The sequence below is a fragment of the Staurois parvus genome, unplaced genomic scaffold (genome assembly GCF_062004578.1).
Source record: "Staurois parvus isolate SC_StPar_1 unplaced genomic scaffold, SC_StPar_1.0 ptg000958l, whole genome shotgun sequence".
Lineage (NCBI taxonomy): Eukaryota > Metazoa > Chordata > Amphibia > Anura > Ranidae > Staurois > Staurois parvus.
The window spans coordinates 1602009-1620567 of record NW_028318754.1 but is presented as its reverse complement, the minus strand read 5'-3'; the positions used below and the strand labels follow the sequence as shown (position 1 = coordinate 1620567).

The following is an 18559-nucleotide window of genomic DNA, read 5'->3' as shown; positions in this document are numbered from 1 at the left end:
CAAAACCGAGCTCCTGGTCTTCCCCCCACCCCCATCACTACTAACAACGCCACCATCTCTCCCACCCCACACGCCAAAGTCCTGGGTGTCACCCTGGACTCCCACCTCTCCTTCCTACCCCACATCCAACTGCTATCTAGATCTTGCAGGCTCCACCTCCGCAATATCTCCAAGATACGCACATTCCTCACCCCAGACACCACCAAACAACTCGTACACTCCCTCATCATCTCACGCCTGGACTATTGCAATTCCCTTCTCACTGGCCTACCCAAACGAACGCTATCCCCACTCCAGTCGATCCTAAACTCAGCGGCTAGACTCATCCACCTCACCAAGCGCTCCAAATCTGCCTCCCCCCTCTGCCAATCCCTTCATTGGCTCCCGATTGCCCAACGCATCAAATTCAAACTGCTAACTCTGACCTACAAAGCCATTCACAATGCCTCCCCGAACTACATAACTGACCTGATACCCAAATACTACCCTACCCGTGCCCTCCGCTCCTCACAGGACCTCCTACTCTCTAGCTCCCTGGTCTACTCCGCCCACGCCCGATTGCAGGACTTCTCCAGGACTTCCCCCATCCTCTGGAACTCCCTACCCCAATCCATCAGACTGTCACCTACCCTCCTCACCTTCAGGCGCACCCTGAAAACCCTCCTCTTCAGGGAAGCCTACCCCAACCTCACCTAACACCCGACCTCACCTAACAACTAACCTCCTCCACTCCTCCCATCACTCCATCCCCCACAGCCATCTCCTCCTGTACCACCTTCCCCTCCCTCCTAGATTGTAAGCTCGAAAGAGCAGGGCCCTCGAACCCCTCGTGTAGTGTATTGTTACTGTCTTGTCTCACGTTCTGTCCCCCTTGCTACTGTACAGCGCTGAGCATACCCTTTGGTGCTATATACTGTATTATAATAATAATAATCAGAGCGCTCCACAGCACCGTAATAGTTTGTTGAGCACTACAAGCCAACATCTCCATCTCCCTCATCTCTGGGAGGGAACTTTGTGCCACAGACAGCCATCACACACTTTGGTGTGTTGAACGGACTTTTCTGTGGGACTTTCACCCTTGAGGATATTGACGGTGCCTAACGGGTGCTGTGTTATTTCAAGGATGCTTTACGGTGCGCCAGGAAGCGCCTCATCCACCAGCGACAGAGGATGTCCATTGAGGACGGTCATAGACTGGTCCACAGTCTGCTCAGACTGGTCCACAGTCTGCTCAGACTGGTCCACAGTCTGCTCAGACTGGTCCACAGTCTGCTCAGACTGGTCCACAGTCTGCTCAGACTGGTCCACAGTCTGCTCAGACTGGTCCACAGTCTGCTCAGACTGGTCCACAGTCTGCTCAGACTGGTCCACAGTCTGCTCAGACTGGTCCACAGTCTGCTCAGACTGGTCCACAGTCTGCTCAGACTGGTCCACAGTCTGCTCAGACTGGTCCACAGTCTGCTCAGACTGGTCCACAGTCTGCTCAGACTGGTCCACAGTCTGCTCAGACTGGTCCACAGTCTGCTCAGACTGGTCCACAGTCTGCTCAGACTGGTCCACAGTCTGCTCAGACTGGTCCACAGTCTGCTCAGACTGGTCCACAGTCTGCTCAGACTGGTCCACAGTCTGCTCAGACTGGTCCACAGTCTGCTCAGACTGGTCCACAGTCTGCTCAGACTGGTCCACAGTCTGCTCAGACTGGTCCACAGTCTGCTCAGACTGGTCCACAGTCTGCTCAGACTGGTCCACAGTCTGCTCAGACTGGTCCACAGTCTGCTCAGACTGGTCCACAGTCTGCTCAGACTGGTCCACAGTCTGCTCAGACTGGTCCACAGTCTGCTCAGACTGGTCCACAGTCTGCTCAGACTGGTCCACAGTCTGCTCAGACTGGTCCACAGTCTGCTCAGACTGGTCCACAGTCTGCTCAGACTGGTCCACAGTCTGCTCAGACTGGTCCACAGTCTGCTCAGACTGGTCCACAGTCTGCTCAGACTGGTCCACAGTCTGCTCAGACTGGTCCACAGTCTGCTCAGACTGGTCCACAGTCTGCTCAGACTGGTCCACAGTCTGCTCAGACTGGTCCACAGTCTGCTCAGACTGGTCCACAGTTATGCTGCGGTGCCATGCAGGATGTATGGAACAGGGGTGTAACTCAAACACATTTGACGCCGCTAGGTACTCTATTGGAACCTTATGGGGCCACAGTCTCAGGGAAAGTGGTGTCATACATGATGTGATGGTTCGGGGAACTTTTTGCTCTGCACACCACAGTAGGCATCACACTGCTGAGTAAATTTATTTATTGTATGATTGGAACTTTATCGTTATGTGGTGTATTCATGCGCTGCGTCACAGTACAGGGTGGAATGTACCCCGATTAAATATATTTGTTTTTTTTTCTACTTATGTAAAAGATAAAATATTTTTCTACCACAAAAAAAAAAAAAAGGAAGAAGTAGAGAACACTCTGCAAGGCCATGGGGGGGGGGGGGGGGGGGGGGGAACGTTTTATCCAAAAATAGCAATGCCATTTTTGGTGTTCTTTCCCCCTTTACTCCTACACCAGGCTGGAAGACCTTTCACATCTTTCCATAACCTGACTTGAGTAACCTTTTTCCTGGCTGGAAAGGAAGGCGTTAAGTACTCTATCCAACAACCCTTTAGCTTTACAGATTTTTTACTCTGATACCAGGCTGCTAATTTTTAGGAGTTTGTACTTGAGGGTAAAACACTGGACCCTGAGGGCCAGTTCACACCACAAAAACTCACTCCAGAGGCGTTTTACTTACAGTTCACACCATACTCAGTTCTGGTGCATTTTTGAGGTGTTTTGCTGTGGAACACAGTTCTGTGCAGAAAAAAAAAAAATGGAGCATGTTCTACTTTTTTTCCTGCACTGGAAACTGGCTGGAACTGACTGCATTCATGTGAACTAAGGCAACTGAAATTCATGGAAAAAAAAAAAAAAAAAAAAAAAAGCATATGGTATGAAACCTCAGGCTCCTGTACAAGACCGTGTCGGTTCACGTATATGCGAATTGGACGTGGTTTGAACCGCATCCAATCCACATGACATGTGAAATAACATTGCATCCTATGGTGCCTGTTCACATACATACAGCATGTCCGGTGCACTGGCGGCGCAGATTCAGTGCGGATTGAAAAAAAAGTCATGTCCGATTTCGGAGCAGTGCAGACCGGATCAGGTGCAGATTACAGGCTATTGACTTCTATGTGAGCAGTTTCTCAACTGCACATGTCATCAGTGGTGAACAGGATAAAATCCTGTCCTTAACCTGATGTAAGCCTGTCCCGAACTGCTGAACAACTACTGTATCAATTAGCTTTGAACCCTGAGCTTCAATCTGCACCGCACATGTGTGAATCAGCACTAAAATGACTGGAGAACCAAGGCCTCTGGTACCAAATGAGGAGCCACCGAGATTAACATGAACATTTCTCTTTCAAAATTTCCTTAGAACTACAGGAATGAGCTTGAAAGGAGGGAACAAGTAACACAGCTGAAAGACCAGGGGTGGGCTGCTGCATCTATACCAGGGCTTGACAAATTTGCTTTGAATCTAATAGCCAGCTAAAAAAGTTAGCAGCTTAATCTCAATACCCTATATTTTCTATAGGTGACACTTTAAAAGCTCCCTATAGGTCATCAGTTTAGCATTACAGAGGAGATCTAGTACTAGAATTATTGCTCTCATTCCGGCATGCACAGCGAATTGTAACAGGTGTATCGCAATCGTCATTTCATGCGTAGGCGCCTCCCCTCTACCCTGCGGCGCCTACTAATATGCTGGTCCCGGGCCTGCAGATAGGCAAGCAGAACCTGGCATACGTAGCAGTCTTCCCCTGCCGGAATCTCTAGTGTGGGCACCCGGCTGTGCCAGCTGGGTGCCCACTGCTCATGCACGAGAAGCGCTGCACTTTGTGAATGGTCCGGCGTCTTTTGGGACACAAGGGAGGACAACTCCGTGGAAGTGGGAGCGGGTACCTGTCAAATTCAGGTACCCGCTCCCTCCCAAAAAGGTCTGCAGTCTCTGGTCATCTCCTGTACTAAATGTCCACAGTCCATTGGTTCAGAATATATTTTTTCTTGTTTTTCTCCTCTAAAACCTAGGTGCGTCTTATGGTCAGGTGCATCTTATGGAGCGAAAAATACGGTATATAGCACAATCAATGACATGTAAACAAATTAGCCTTCAACAAGGACATGCCCTAATTAGAGCGAGATGAACCTGAGTAAAATACTCAGCCGAGGTAAATCAAGGTAGAGAGCTATGGGAAGGGGAAAACATCTCAGAAGAGCAAAGAAAAAAGTACAGTAAGGGCTCGTTGACACTTGACTGTTTTACCAACTCTTGCCAAACGCCCCTATAGCGTTTGGCAAGCGTTGGTCCGGCGTTTCCGGAGCGTTTTTTAATGCTCAGCAAACGGCGCAGGCGCGGTTTAGTGGCGGTTGCTAGGCATTTTCCGAGCGTTAAAAACGCCCTACAAACGCCTATAATGAAGTTTGAATGGTGTTACCGCTCCGCAAACGCCCCGCAACCACACCGCAAACGCCGGCAGTTTGCGGAGCAGCACCATAAACTAGAATAGGAGGCTTCAACGCCTCCTGACTCGACCAGAGGCAGTTTTGCTGTGCCGCAACGCTAACGCTCCCGTTTGAACAGCACCATGTGCTGCAATGTGTCCAATGCGTTTGGGAAGCGTTAAAAACGCTTCCCAAACGCCTTTCTGCCGCCTGCACACAACGCTAGTGTGAACGTAGCCTTAGGAAAAGAAAGAAAGATCAAAAAGATAGAAACAGTATTAAGAGAAGTGCAGGGATCCCCCTTAAAGTTGATACGAACCCAAGCTGTATTCGGGAAGAGAAGGGTGAGTGTAAGACCACCAAGGGCTCCAAATTTTCAGGAACGGAGGATTTCAGTACCACAAGCAGTAACCCCGAGCTACTCTCAGGAATACCTTGCAGCACTGCTCCAGGATCTCTTCTTCACTTACCTTGTCCTGCGCTCCCACGATGTCCCTCCTGCAATGTCCCCTGCAATGTTCTCCGGCGGATGCCGGCATCTGTCTTGTGGGTACCGTTCCCTGCGACGTCAGGACGTACGGGGGACAGAATTGGCAGGAAATTTGAAAAGTGACATTCACTAAATTCACATACTGAAACATTACTGTATCAAACCATTTCACATACATTTTGTTCCTAGTGCTTTGTCCTGTGCCCTGCCTGCATTTTTACTGTTCTTTCTGCCTGGAAACTGAGAAGCGTCCAAAAAGCGTCCCTTTCGGTCAAAAAGGTTTTAGACCAGCTAGAGAACAGTGATAGTAAATTAGAATCACTTGCAGAATTGAGTGATGATTCGTGGGGAAATTCGTCATCAGGCACTGAAAACTATTTTGCGACTAAGCTCCGTGATGTGCGAACTTGGCGCTCTATTTCAAATTTCAGTGTTTTTGGTTTTATTATATTATGATTATTAAATTATAATTTATGATTTCGGGTTTCAAATTTTAACATACCCGGGATGTTTACTAGACTCTTGTTCTCCTACCATAAAAAAAACAATACATATTTCCATGCAAAAAAAAAATGTACCACTGAGCACAGAAATATGGACATAATCGGACCGGTAGGGAGGTTAAGGATACTCAACATTTTTTCATGAATCATGAGCGTGGTCATAATATTACTCACCTCCGCAATTTGAACAGTTGGTTTCCTCCATGCCCTAGCAATTGCCCTTTTAGCCGCTATAAAAAGATAGGTAGCCAATCTCTGCTGGTGGGATAGGAGGCCAGGAAGTGGGCAATGGAGGAGCGCATGACGAGGATCTCTACAATAAGTAGAGCGAAAAAAGATCGACAAAAGACCATATACACTGGACCAAAAGCCCACGAATCGCGGGCACATCCACCAGACATGTAGCTCATCTCCACAGATCCAGGAGGTGTTGAGTTTAATTTTGCCTAGTGTCCTGCTCCTGAAGGTGGAGCTATAAAACCCTGTTTGCGCAAGACTAAAGAGAATCTCAATATAGGAACGTAATATTTTCCACACATAGCAGATCACTAGTTTAAAATAGAAATGAAAGACAAAAACATTATAAATACCTTTTTTTTTTTTTTTAATAAGTGATCACATAATCTCAGCTGCATAGAGATGTGAGGGAGGATAAACAGCAGCACATTGATCCTCCCAGTGAAAGGCTGGGCAGTGGTGGGGGGGGGGGGGGGTCAGGACAAGTCTGATCATTAGAGGAGAGCAGGCAACACAGCTAGAAAACTGGCCACAGTGTGTTCTCCTGCTTAGTGTGGTCAGTTTGTATTGAAAATCAGAGGCACTAGCAGGAACACCTGGGATTTCACACAAAGAAAGCAATACAAAGGGCTCATGTACACCGCAGCTGATAAACTAGAGTTCAGGAGCTTTTCTGTGTTTTTTTTTTCAGCAGCCCCTGAACTCTCCCTAATGTTTTCCTATGTGTCCATGTACACAGTCGTTTACAGACAGTTGAGTTTACAGTCTTTTTTTTTAATGCAGCAAAATTGCGTGAAGTAGATTTTACCGGTGTTTCAAATGCCAAACGCTTGTAAATGCGGTTAACCGCGTTTATAAGCGTTTTTTGACTGGTCCATATCCAGGGCACAATTCACCAAGCAGTATCTTACCGAGTATGCAGTAGGATGCCGCACAGCATTTTAAAAAAAAAAACCCATTTGAATCCATTAAAAAAGAATACTAAAATACAGCATGAGTTATTTTATCAAAGTCATGCAGTATTTTAGAAGTGAAAAGCATGCATTAATGTTTGAATTGCCGGCAATTAAAACATTTTAAAAACCGGCGTGGGGTCCCCCCTCCCATCCATGCCAAGCCCTTCGGGTCTGGTATGGATTTTGAGAGGAAGCCCCACGCCAAAATGTAAAAAAGGGAGGAGGACAGGAAACATTCTTTGACAAGTCCTTTATTAAAAGAATGAAAATAAAAGAATGTCCCTCAAAGTAGATCCAACGTCAATCCAGAAAAAAAAAAGGCTCCGCTTCCAACGCTGGCCTCAGGCCATCTGCCATGAGCTGGTTTGACAGTTCTTAAATATGTAAGGGGCGGGGCCACCCTGTCACATCACCCATGTGACCTCGCCCCCATCACATCATCCACCGGGGCATGTTGGTCACTGACGTCACATGGGGGCGGGGGGCCCCCCCCTTACATATTTAAGAACTGTCAAACCAACTCAGAGGTAGACGGCCAGAGGCCAGCATCGGAAGCAGAGTATTTACCACATACTCATTCACGTGTGGGGGGGGGGGTAACCGAGATCTAGGGGTCCCCTTGCTAAAGGGGGTTTCCAGATTCCGATAAGCCGCCCGCAGACCCTCAACCACAGCCCAGGGTTGTGGGGAAGAGGCCCTTGTCCACATCAACATGGGGACAAAGCACCCCATGTTGAGGGCATGTGGCCTGGTATGGTTCGGGGGGGAGGGGGAGGGGGCTCGCCCCCCTTCAACAGGCTACATGCTCAGATAATGGTCTGGTATGGATGGGAGGGGAGGACCCCACGCTGTTTGTTTATTATTTTTTAATTGCCAGTAATTTTCTCTTTTGCACTTGGCTGTCAGTGGGGAATCCTGCTGACAGCTGAAACATTACCGCATGGTTTTCACTACTAAAATACCGCATGGTTTTCACTACTAAAATGCATTCTGGGCATTTGGGAGGGTCTCCTGAGGTTATCTTTTAAAAACGCTTCTAAAACGCAAACGTGCATAAATGCGGCTAAACGTGGTAGGTAAACGCGGCTAAACTGACATTTGTAACCTATGTTTTCTAGCAGTTTCCAGCGGTCAGAAGGGTTTTTCAAACACCCTGTGTACATGAGCTCAAAGAGAACAGGATACTTTTTCTTACAAGTACATGATACAGCAGGTACACGCTCACCTGCTACTTTATTAGGTACACCTTGCTAATGCCAAGAAAATATTCCCAATATCTTTACACCACCACTGCCAGCCTGAACTGTTGACACATGGCAGGATAGATCCATGGTTTCATGTTGTTTATGCCAAATTCTGACCCAACCATCTGAATGTCGCAGCAACCAGTCTACCCATTCTCTTCTGACAACACCACATTTTCATCCATACAACTAATGCTCACTTGACATTTTCTCTTTTTCAGACCATTCTCTGTAAACCCCAGAGATGGTTGTGTGTGAAAATCCTAGTAGATCAGCAGTTGTTAAACAACTGACCATCCTGTCTGGCACCAATAACCAAACCGCATTCAAAGTCACTTAAACCTCTTTTCTTCCCCATTCTGACCCTAGGTTCACATCTGTGCAGGTGGTGCCACTGCGGATCTGCACAAAAATCCAGGACCCGCGGGCGGGTGCCATTAGTTCTAATGGCACGCCGCCATACTGGAAAATGCAACCCATACTGGGAACCGAGATTCCCGTACGGGCTGCATTTTCAAAAGAAGTGCAGGGACTTCTTCCCTGCATGTCACGGTAACAGGAGTCCATTCAAATGAATGGGCTCTCATGCAAAACGCAGCCCGCACAGCCACATATATGTGAACCGGGGGTGGTGCTTGGTTTGAAATTTAACAAATTGTCTTCACCACATATACATGCCTAAATGCATTGAGTTACTGCCAGGTGATTGGCTTATTAGCAATTTGTGTTACCAAGCAATTGAACAGGTGTACCTGATAAAAGTGGCCAGTAAGTGTATATCAGGAATATGAAATGTTGGGTTTACAGGTCTGATTCAGAGGTTATCCAATAAAAAGGTGCAGCGCTAAATATATGTATATGAACTATCTGATAAAAGTGTCCAAATAAAGTGACAAAATGCAATGCACACATATGCTAAAGTGCCGTGCAAAGTGGAAAGTATCCTTTCCTCTGGGCTGAGTGTCCTCAGGAAAGGACACTCAGCCCAGGACCGGATTGGATGTTCAGACACAGGAACAACCAATACCACCATAGAGCCATACCTGGAGGACGATAGCTGTGTGGCAGAGTACCAGGGAGGAAGGAGATCTCTTGGACCTGACCAGGCTGACTACCTCTTAAGGGGAACTCCGGCTGTATCTCATATACCATGCGCATTATGATCTTTCTTCTGGTGAGTGTGCATTTTTAACATCCCTTTGACACATCACCTGATTGATCGTCTGGAAAAGCACAGATCACCCACTAGAGATTATCTTGGATCACATCAGTCACGTTTATCCATGCTTGGACTGTTCATGCTCTTTACTTAGAGAAGTTTTGTGGGATTTATTTATTTTATGTCACATGCACGGCACTTTAGCATATGTGTGCATGTTATGTTATGAGGTTTTTTGGTTGCCTTTGGTGTATCAGCTGCTAGTTGGTCTTGGCGCTCGCTTTCTTCCTATTTTTACTATACATTGATTCAGAGGTTATACATGCTGCTCTTTACACCAATTTATGAGGCAGGACTCAGGACTGATTAGCCAATCAGATAATACAGAGAGGGTCACACAGAACCACATTTCCCCATGTACAGAAATACTAATTTCTTTACAGGAGTTCCAGCAATCAAAGTGGTCAGCAAGGGAACACATGGGCTCTCTACAACCAGATGATACCCGGATATTCCAAAAACCTTAAAGCTGGATTCTTTGCACAAAAATGTAGATATATCCACATGTAACTAACCATCTTACTGTTCAACTGCTGGAAACAGCAAAAGGGTCATCACAAGCTGTGGTTTGTGAATGACAAAGCATACAGGGGGGGTAGAGTCTAGAATCTTGAATGCCATGCTAGTGTCAGTAGGAAGCCAGACGTACAGGCATAGTTTCACTTAAGAAAACATTTATTCCAATTCCAAAAGCTAAATAAAAAAATAAAAATAAAAATTACACTGCATAAAAATAAGTTACGTGTGAAAATAAAATGCAACCTTGGTGCCCAGAGTTCAGCTTTAACTTAACCGTGAACAAAAGCACAATTAGACCTAGCAACCTAAGAGAAGCCAAGCTGTACTGTTTTGACATCAGCAGAGTGAATTTCGATTTATCTGATAAGCAATACTACATTTCAGAACTATCACTTTAAAAAAGGACGTTTTCTTTTAATGCATAAGGCGGTTCACGTGTCTCATCTAGCTCCTCAAACCACCAGAACCGAGATCAGATGAGTACAACGTTTTACATTATCTTTTTTGCAAGCCTTATTAGGGACATCACGTCGATTAATACCTTTTTACAATTAACATAATGAACAACATGATCACTCAGTTACAGTTTTGTAATACGCTATAGCTATGCTTACTGTGGAGGTAAACCAAAGATGGCGATTGCAGACGTCCACAGTGAAAACAAAAGGACCTTCGATTGCAGCACAAGAAAGTACCTAACAATTCATTTCATCGTGTTCTTTTTAAAGAGCAAATAAAAAGCGCTATAGAAAACCGGCTTACCTTTTTCAGCTCTAGGTCTACAGGTCCAGCCATTTTGCTTCAGTTGAAGTGTGCACGTCTGAACAATGCGAGATGTGATTGGTTGCTTAGACCCAAAAGCCGAGCCAGTAATGAGTGATTGCAAACAGGCAACAACGGAGGTTATATGCATGTAGATACAAATAGAAATGTGAAGAGTCTGATAAATGTATTTATGGTATGCGATCACAGGGCAAATCAGCACCACGGTGATTTCATGAACAACAAAACCTATGTATGTAGGGTGTATCTTTCCAGTGTCAAAATATATAAAACTTTGTTCGTAAATGGCTTGATAAATTAATGGGTGGGGCTTAGAGTATACCATGCCACATGCTCCTAACATTGAGCAGGAACTTTGCGAGGAAGAGCATTAAAGCCACACCTCCAACACACTGTCATGTTGATGTGGGCCATGGTCTCATCCTAACATTTCTGGCCAGGTTGATGGGGGAGGGGGGGCTTATTGAAACTACTGTTAGAAATAAGTTGGTTCTCAGCTATCTGGTCCTCCCCCTATGTACATGACTAGAGGATATATAGTTGAAAAAGAAAATAAAAACAACCACATTGTAGGAAAAAATCCCATAGAAATGTAAATTCAACGACAATCGTGGTCCAGTGATGTAGACACAATATCACTCATGATGAGTGACATCCACCAAAACATCAACAAAATAACCCACAGCCGTGATTGCGTTGCCCTAACAAGACCATATATACTATTTGAAACAAGCTGATGGGTGTCTGTCACCTAGCAGCCGCTAAAAACAGACTTCATCAGCTGGAGGTTCACGTGGGTGGGCAAAACTGGCCAAATGTGACCATGTTGTCCATTTGGAAACTGAGAACAAGCTGGGTTTAGGTTGAACTCAAGGTCCACCTAAACCTGAAGTCTCTGGTAAATTAGAAGGAATAAGGGAGATTTGTTCATTAAGCAGGGCGAAAAGGCAAAAGACAGGGTGACAACCTGGATTTTAGGGTGAGTGACTGCTGTGACAAATGCGTTGTCAGACCGCTGCCCTTTCCATAAACTTGTGACAAATGACTGGTCAACCTCACACTGCGTTGTCACTGATACGCAACAATGACACTCTCAGCCTCACCCTGGACTCTTCACAATCTAAGTGCCACTAAACTGAGAGCGGTTGCCACTGGGTTTAGCTAACTAAGCAATTAGCTCTTTAAACTGCCACCATCAATTACTTTTATAGAGAAGTAGTAAACTTTCACAAGAGCAAAAGCAACTTGTGATTTTTAGAATAAACGTCTGTAACACACACTGCCACCACAGGCACGTATATTCTACGATTTACACTACAGTAGCGCTCTTCAAGAGACAGGGATTCTTTGAGTTTGCATTAGGGCTTTTCAAAATGTTCAAATTATTTTTGAGTCTTACAATTAACATGGGACTTAGAAAAAAAAACAAATGACACCCTTACTGGTCCACCCACCCCATCCATCAAATGTCCATTTACTCAGGTGTAATACCCAAGTTAAGGCATGAAATGATCATGCATTTCCTCCATTTCAGGGATAATTAACATTGCCCTCCCATCAGCCTGGCTATGACAAGCTGTACAAAATCCACCCACTAATTATTTTTTTTTCCAAGAGATTCATTGAACTGTATGTCCCTGACCAAAGCATTTGTGTGGACTCCCATGTCTACTTTACTGGCCGGCTGGGAATCAAGCAGGACATTCCTAGTAAAGAGACAAGTATGGACTGAAGCTCAACAAGCTCTGTGAAAGAGCCACAGGATATGTACATGCTTTCCGTTTGTACGAAGGCAAATATTCCCAGCTCCAGCTCCCTGAATGCCCAACCAACATTGGCACAAGTGGAAAAATTGTCTGAGACCTGGCATTTCCATTTCTCAAAAAGGGATATCACATATACCTGGATAACTTACACACATCTGCCCCTTTTCTGCCACCTGTAGCTCCAGAAAACCTTGGCATGCGTTAACAGGATTGGCTTCCCACAAAGTCTGGTGACCGCAAGGCTACAAAGGGGGTAAATCAGCGAGTCTGAGGAAAGATGACGTACTGGCCATTAAGTGGAGGGATAGGAGAGATATACATCCTGTCCACCATCCACAATGACACCTTGGTGGAAATTCACAGAAGACGCAGTCCCATCCAGAAACCTGAGTGTATCCATGATTATAATTCGTTCGGGAAGGGGTGGATTTAAACGATCAGATGTGACAGCCCTATTTATCAACAAGAAAGTCCCTCTATTGGTATAAAAAAGTTGCAATTTACCTTTTTCATTTGGTCATTTATAATGCATATGTCACCAATCACAAGTCCCACCACCACCTTTCTCAAATTTATAGAAGATGTCATCACTGCCCTGAACTACTAGCAAGGATCTCAATTAAAAGGCATTTGTTTGGATTCTGTGAGCAGACTTCATGAGGGGCATTTTCCAGAGAACATTCCACCCACAGAAGCAGGCTGAAGATACCAAAGAAAAAGAATGTTGGGTATGCAGCAGAGGGGGAGTTAGGAGAGACACCAGTTTCCATTGTCCTCAATGTTCCTGCTAACTGAGCTTATGTATCGGAGACCGCTTCCGATGTTACCACACCTCACTAAAATATCAGGTATAGTGCCCATATTTCTAATATCTGTACTGATCATTTGCCTGCTGCCATGATAGACCAGGCCTCTGCCTTCCACCTTAACTGACCCTGACCTGTTTATCGACAATGGCTCTGCCTGCTGTCTGGATTGTTTATCAACTAAGTTTTTGCCTTCTGTGACAATTGTGCGCATAGAGACATGGACATGGCAACCATTTTGTCTCTCAAGACTCTCATGATTCTTCCCCCCTCCCTCTTGAATGGAATGTGAGTCTGTAAGTGAACTGAGGTCAAAAGTGTATATCTTACTCCAGGGCTGTAAACCCCTAATTAGCCTGGTTCCAGAATGTCTGCTTGACAACCACTTTCCTCTGCCCGGTCGTAAAACCATAACTCAGTCGGTCATGACTGTGACCATCACAGGGTCAGACCCCAGCCCTTCTCACCAAACTCGTGACCAAAGGACTAGCCAATCTAAAACCACGCTGTCACGTGCGTCACAATGCCACGCCCAGCTGCACCCTGCACAAAGATTTTCCAGCTAATGGACCACAATCTGTGTACTTGCAGCCTGGGAGCGATTGTTACTGGGTCAGGTTAATTACGCAATTAACTGTTCACACTGCCACCACCTCCTTTTTGTACAGAGAAAGAAGAAACTCGGCAATATCAGCAATAGCACTATGATGTTGAATAATCGTCTGTATACCACTGTCACCGCAGGCAGGGATATATAGAGGTTTAAACACACAGTAGCGCTCTTCAGAGACAGGGGTTCTTAGTTTGCATTAAAGAGCTTTAGAAACAGTTCAGCACTTTCAGAAAGTAAGATTTATTACTAAAAGGTCAAACGGGTGCAATAAAAATATTTACAGAAAAAAGATGTAGCCAATATATATATAAATCTACAGAGAGCAATAACACAGCAAAGAGATAACAGAAAGAAATTTAGGGAGGTAAAGTACTTGCCAAACGTCCTGGTTTAAGCAGATCAAGCTTCAGAGCAGAAGGGCATTTAGGTACGTCTTTCATAGCCCAAGATATGAAATCATAGCGAAACATGGATTTTTGAATGTAATGTCTGCTTTATGGCTTATCTGGAATGTCTTGAAGCTCAGTGAGGGACTTGATTTATGGCTTTACGATATCCCAGATTGAGAAGTTAACAGACATCTAGGCACCAGCTTAGTTGGGATTTTATAGCCCTGGAGCTCGCCCGCTGAGCCGTGACTGCCTGTCACCTCTGCCTCATCCAGACCACATGTCAGTCAACAGAGAGGGAGGGGGGGATTTGGAGTAGGAGAGTGATACAAGATGGAGGGTTTGGAGCAACATGGATGACCGCGTCCATCTCTGTGTGCACGATTGTTACAATGACCTGTTAAGTGTCCCATAAAACGTACATCCAACATGAGTCATTTTTCATACAAATTCATAAACTTCAGCAGGAACTGGGCACATTGATATGGAGTATACAGTATATTCAGATGGATCATTTTAACATGAGTCACATGACACCTTACATCCCTATGCAGAGCCTACAAGAGGGCAGAAAGCAATATCCTTTATCTGGAGTGGCAGGATACGCTACAGTTTGGTATCTGCGCGTTTGAATATGATTCTAAATATTAATCTGCCAGTTGCTAGGATGCTACCTGTACCTATTGAAGGTTATTGACCGTAGTATGAACTTGTAAGGGATTTGGTCCTAACCTTGTTCACCGCCTAACACCCATCCCCAAATGAGGTGATTGGCTATTTCTTCTCAGGAGACACCCCTTTGAGATAATAGAAAAAGACTGACAGCCTGGAGAAAAGTGAGCTCTCCTTTTTAACATCAGGAACCATCTTTTGAGAGCAAAGGTATCCTTTTGTTTGGATGATTGGACTCTGCTCAAACCAAGGACTTTCTCAAGTATTCTGCCTTCTGAACTTCTTTCTTTTATTTCTCTGTTGTTTTATTACTCTATATATATAATTGTTACATCTTTTTCTGTAAATATTTTAATTGCACCATTTTGACCTTTTTAGTAATAAATCCTATTTTCTGAAAAGTGTTGAACTGTTTCTAAAGCTTTTAATGAAAACTAAGAATGCCTGTCTCTGAAGAGTGCTACAGTATGTGATAATCCTCTGAATACATCTGTCTGTGGTGACAGTGTGTTACAGACGCTTATACTAATATCATAGTGTTACTGCTAAGCTTTGTGAGTTTTCCTCCTTCTCTGTAAAAAGGTGGTGTGTCAAGGTCCTACCTTTTCCCTGAGGTTATGTTACTCCATGTGCTGGCGTCCATCTTGGATTCTGCTGTGCATGGTGGGAATCCTTTTATGCCTTCAGGTCTCTGTGGTCCATCCCCCAGAGGGGTGTGGCTGATGACATATAAGCCTGTGGCCCGCACATGCTCTTTGCACTTGTGTCTTGTGTCTTTGTGTTGCTATTACTCTGTTCTGACTCTCGTGACTCTCCTGGTATCTGATTCGGATTGTGACTTGACTATTCTTTGTATTCTCCTTTGATCTGACCCTCTGTTGCTGAACCCGGCTCGTGACCTGTGATTCTCGCCTGCTGTCCTGTACTGTTTTGTCCTGTTGTTGTTGACCCGGCTTGTCTGACTACTCTTTTGTCTCTTCCACCAGCTACACGCCATTGGCGGTGGCCATTACCGCAGCTGAGGTGTTTCGGGGGCCGCGACCTGGTTCCTGGCAGCCTGGGACTTAGACTCCGCGCCCTGAGGGACTTCGGTCTGTGGGTGGTGGTTGTCGTCAGCCAGTGCGTTACATTGTTAGGCCTGCCTGTCCGTTCCTCAGCTCCTGCCCTGACATTACACAAGTGCCATGAACCCTGACGGTGCAGGCACGCCTTCGCTCCCAATGCTAGTCGCCAGACTCGATCAACAGGATCACCTGTTGGATCAGTTCACTCAGGCGTTGCAAACTCTGCTTGCACGCACTGCACACCTTGCTCCTGGTGCTATTAGGCCGGTAGTCACTCCGGTGGTCTCTCCCGCTGCTTCTCCGCCTATTGCGTCCACCACCTCGACGGCTGCATCAGCGGTGCCCAGAGGCATGACTGGTTCTGCCCCTCTTCCACAGCGCTTTGGGGGTGAGCCGAGTCAGTGTCGTGGGTTCCTCAACCAGGTGGGTATCTATTTTGAATTAAAATCCCACGCCTTTCCGTCTGAGAGGTCAAAGGTGGGGTTCCTGATTTCACTACTCTCAGACAAGGCCTTGGCCTGGGCAAATCCCTTATGGGAGAGGAACGACCCGGTGATTCAAGATTTTTCCGGTTTTGTCGATGCCTTCCGTAGGGTATTCGACGTACCTGCTCGTTCCGCCTCGGCAGCCAAGCTGCTCATGACCATGCATCAGGGTTCACGGACCGTGGCCGAGTACGCTATAGAGTTTCGTACCCTGGCAGCAGAGGTCGGTTGGAACAATGAGGCTCTGGTGGCTGCGTTTTCCCATGGTCTTTCTGACACATTGAAGGACAAGATTGCAGCTAAGGAACTGCCTGTGGTGTTGGAGGAGCTCATCTCTTTCCTGATCCTGATTGACACCAGGCTCAGGGAGAGGCCTTCACTCAAGGAACGCCTGCGGAGGCCTTCCAATCGACTGGCACCTGCGTTTTCTGTCCAACCCGTTCCTCCCTCTCCTCCCACGCCTCCTGGGGATAGCTTGTCTGGTGGGGAACCCATGCAGCTGGGGTTTGCTCGCCTTTCCGAGGGAGAGTGGGCCGCTCGGCATCGGGAGGGTCGCTGCCTGTACTGTGGCTTCGGTGGGCACTTTCGGCAGTCTTGTCCGGTCCGTCCGGGAAACGCTCGCACCTGAGATCATGTCAGATCTTGGGTGGAGTTTCCTCGTCCCCGGCGTTCCGCAAGGATAAGCCACTGATCACCGTGCTCCTTTCTTGGACGGAGGGCTCGGTGACGGCCCAGGCGTTGGTAGACTCTGGGGCCGGTGGGTTGTTCTTGGACAGCTCATTTGCTGCACAGCACTCCATTCCCCTGCAGGCTCGTGCTACCCCATTGGTTCTCGAAGCAATAGATGGCAGGTCCCTGCAACCGCCGCAGGTTACCCACGAGACTCTGCCGATAGAGGTAGCCATTGGGGCTGTTCACAGGGAGTTGGCCTGTTTTCAGGTGATTTCTTCCCCACACTATTCGGTGGTTTTGGGGTATCCCTGGCTCCAGAGGCACAATCCAACCTTCAATTGGCAAACAGCCGAGATTCTCTCATGGTCTCCACAGTGTGGGGCCGGGTGCATCCGGGGCCGGTTAAGGTATTGTGTGCCTCCTCAGACTCTGCGTTGCCCACCGACTATGGGGAGTACCGGGACGTGTTTGATAAGGTACGCGCTGGTACCTTACCGCCGCATCATCCTTACGACTGCGCCATATCCTTGCAACCCGGGGCCACTCCTCCGCGTGGCAGAGTGTACCCTCTCTCGGTTGCGGAGAATAAGGCCATGGAGGAGTACGTTGTGGATGCGCTTTCCCGGGGGCACATTCGTAAGTCTACTTCCCCAGCAGGAGCGGGGTTTTTTTTTCGTAAAGAAGAAAGGTGGGGAATTGAGGCCCTGCATCGATTATAGGGGTCTCAATCGGATTACCATTAAAAATGCATATCCAATTCCTTTGATTTCTGAGTTGTTCAACCGCCTTAAGGGAGCAACAGTCTTTACCAAACTCAACCTTAGGGCGGCGTACAACCTTGTACGGATCAGACAGGGGGATGAGTGGAAGACCGCGTTTAACACCAGAACCGGGCACTACGAATACCTGGTGATGCCCTTCGGATTGTGTAACGCGCCCACGGTTTTTCAGGAATTCATAAACGATGTCCTTCGTGATTTGTTGCAGCAGTGCGTAGTGGTTTACCTGGATGACATCTTGGTTTACTCTACCTCCATGGAGTCCCATGTCCAGGATGTCAAGCAGGTGCTGCAACGATTGCGTTAGAACGGACTCTTTTGTAAACTCGAGAAGTGCGAGTTCCATCGATCCCAGGTTGCCTTTTTGGGCTAGATAATTTCCGCGGAGGGATTTTCCATGGACCCTCAGAAGGTTGCGGCGGTTCTGCAGTGGCCTCGTCCCAATGGTCTTCGGCCCATTCAGCGCTTTCTGGGTTTTGCCAACTACTATCGGAAGTTCATCAGGAACTTCTCCACATTGGCAAAGCCTCTCTCTGACCTAACCAAGAAGGGGAGTAACCCTCACGAGTGGCCATCCGAGGCCATCATAGCTTTCGAGGCTCTGAAAGCCGCCTTTGCTTCGGCTCCGATTCTTGCGCATCACAATCCTGGGTTGCCCTTCGTCCTCGAGGTTGATGCTTCCGAGACGGGAGTAGGGGCTCTCCTGTCTCAGCATCGGTCGCCCGATGGACCCCTACTTCCCTGTGGGTTCTACTCCAGGAAGCTTTCCTCGGCAGAGTGCAACTACCAGATTGGAGATCGGGAGTTGTTGGT

General features: G+C 46.8%; 1 protein-coding gene across 1 annotated transcript in view; it reads right to left on the bottom strand.

The window, feature by feature from the left end:
- The window catches only part of PFDN1 (prefoldin subunit 1), an 81029-nt gene extending 70223 nt beyond the window's left edge, over positions 1 to 10806 (bottom strand). Inside the window, exon 1 of the mRNA XM_089657035.1 lies at positions 10480 to 10806. Within this exon, the coding sequence (XP_089513161.1) occupies positions 10480 to 10512 (33 nt within the window). The 5' untranslated portion in view covers positions 10513 to 10806. The remainder of the gene's footprint in view (positions 1 to 10479) is intronic.
- Positions 10807 to 18559: the final 7753 nt, after the last annotated feature.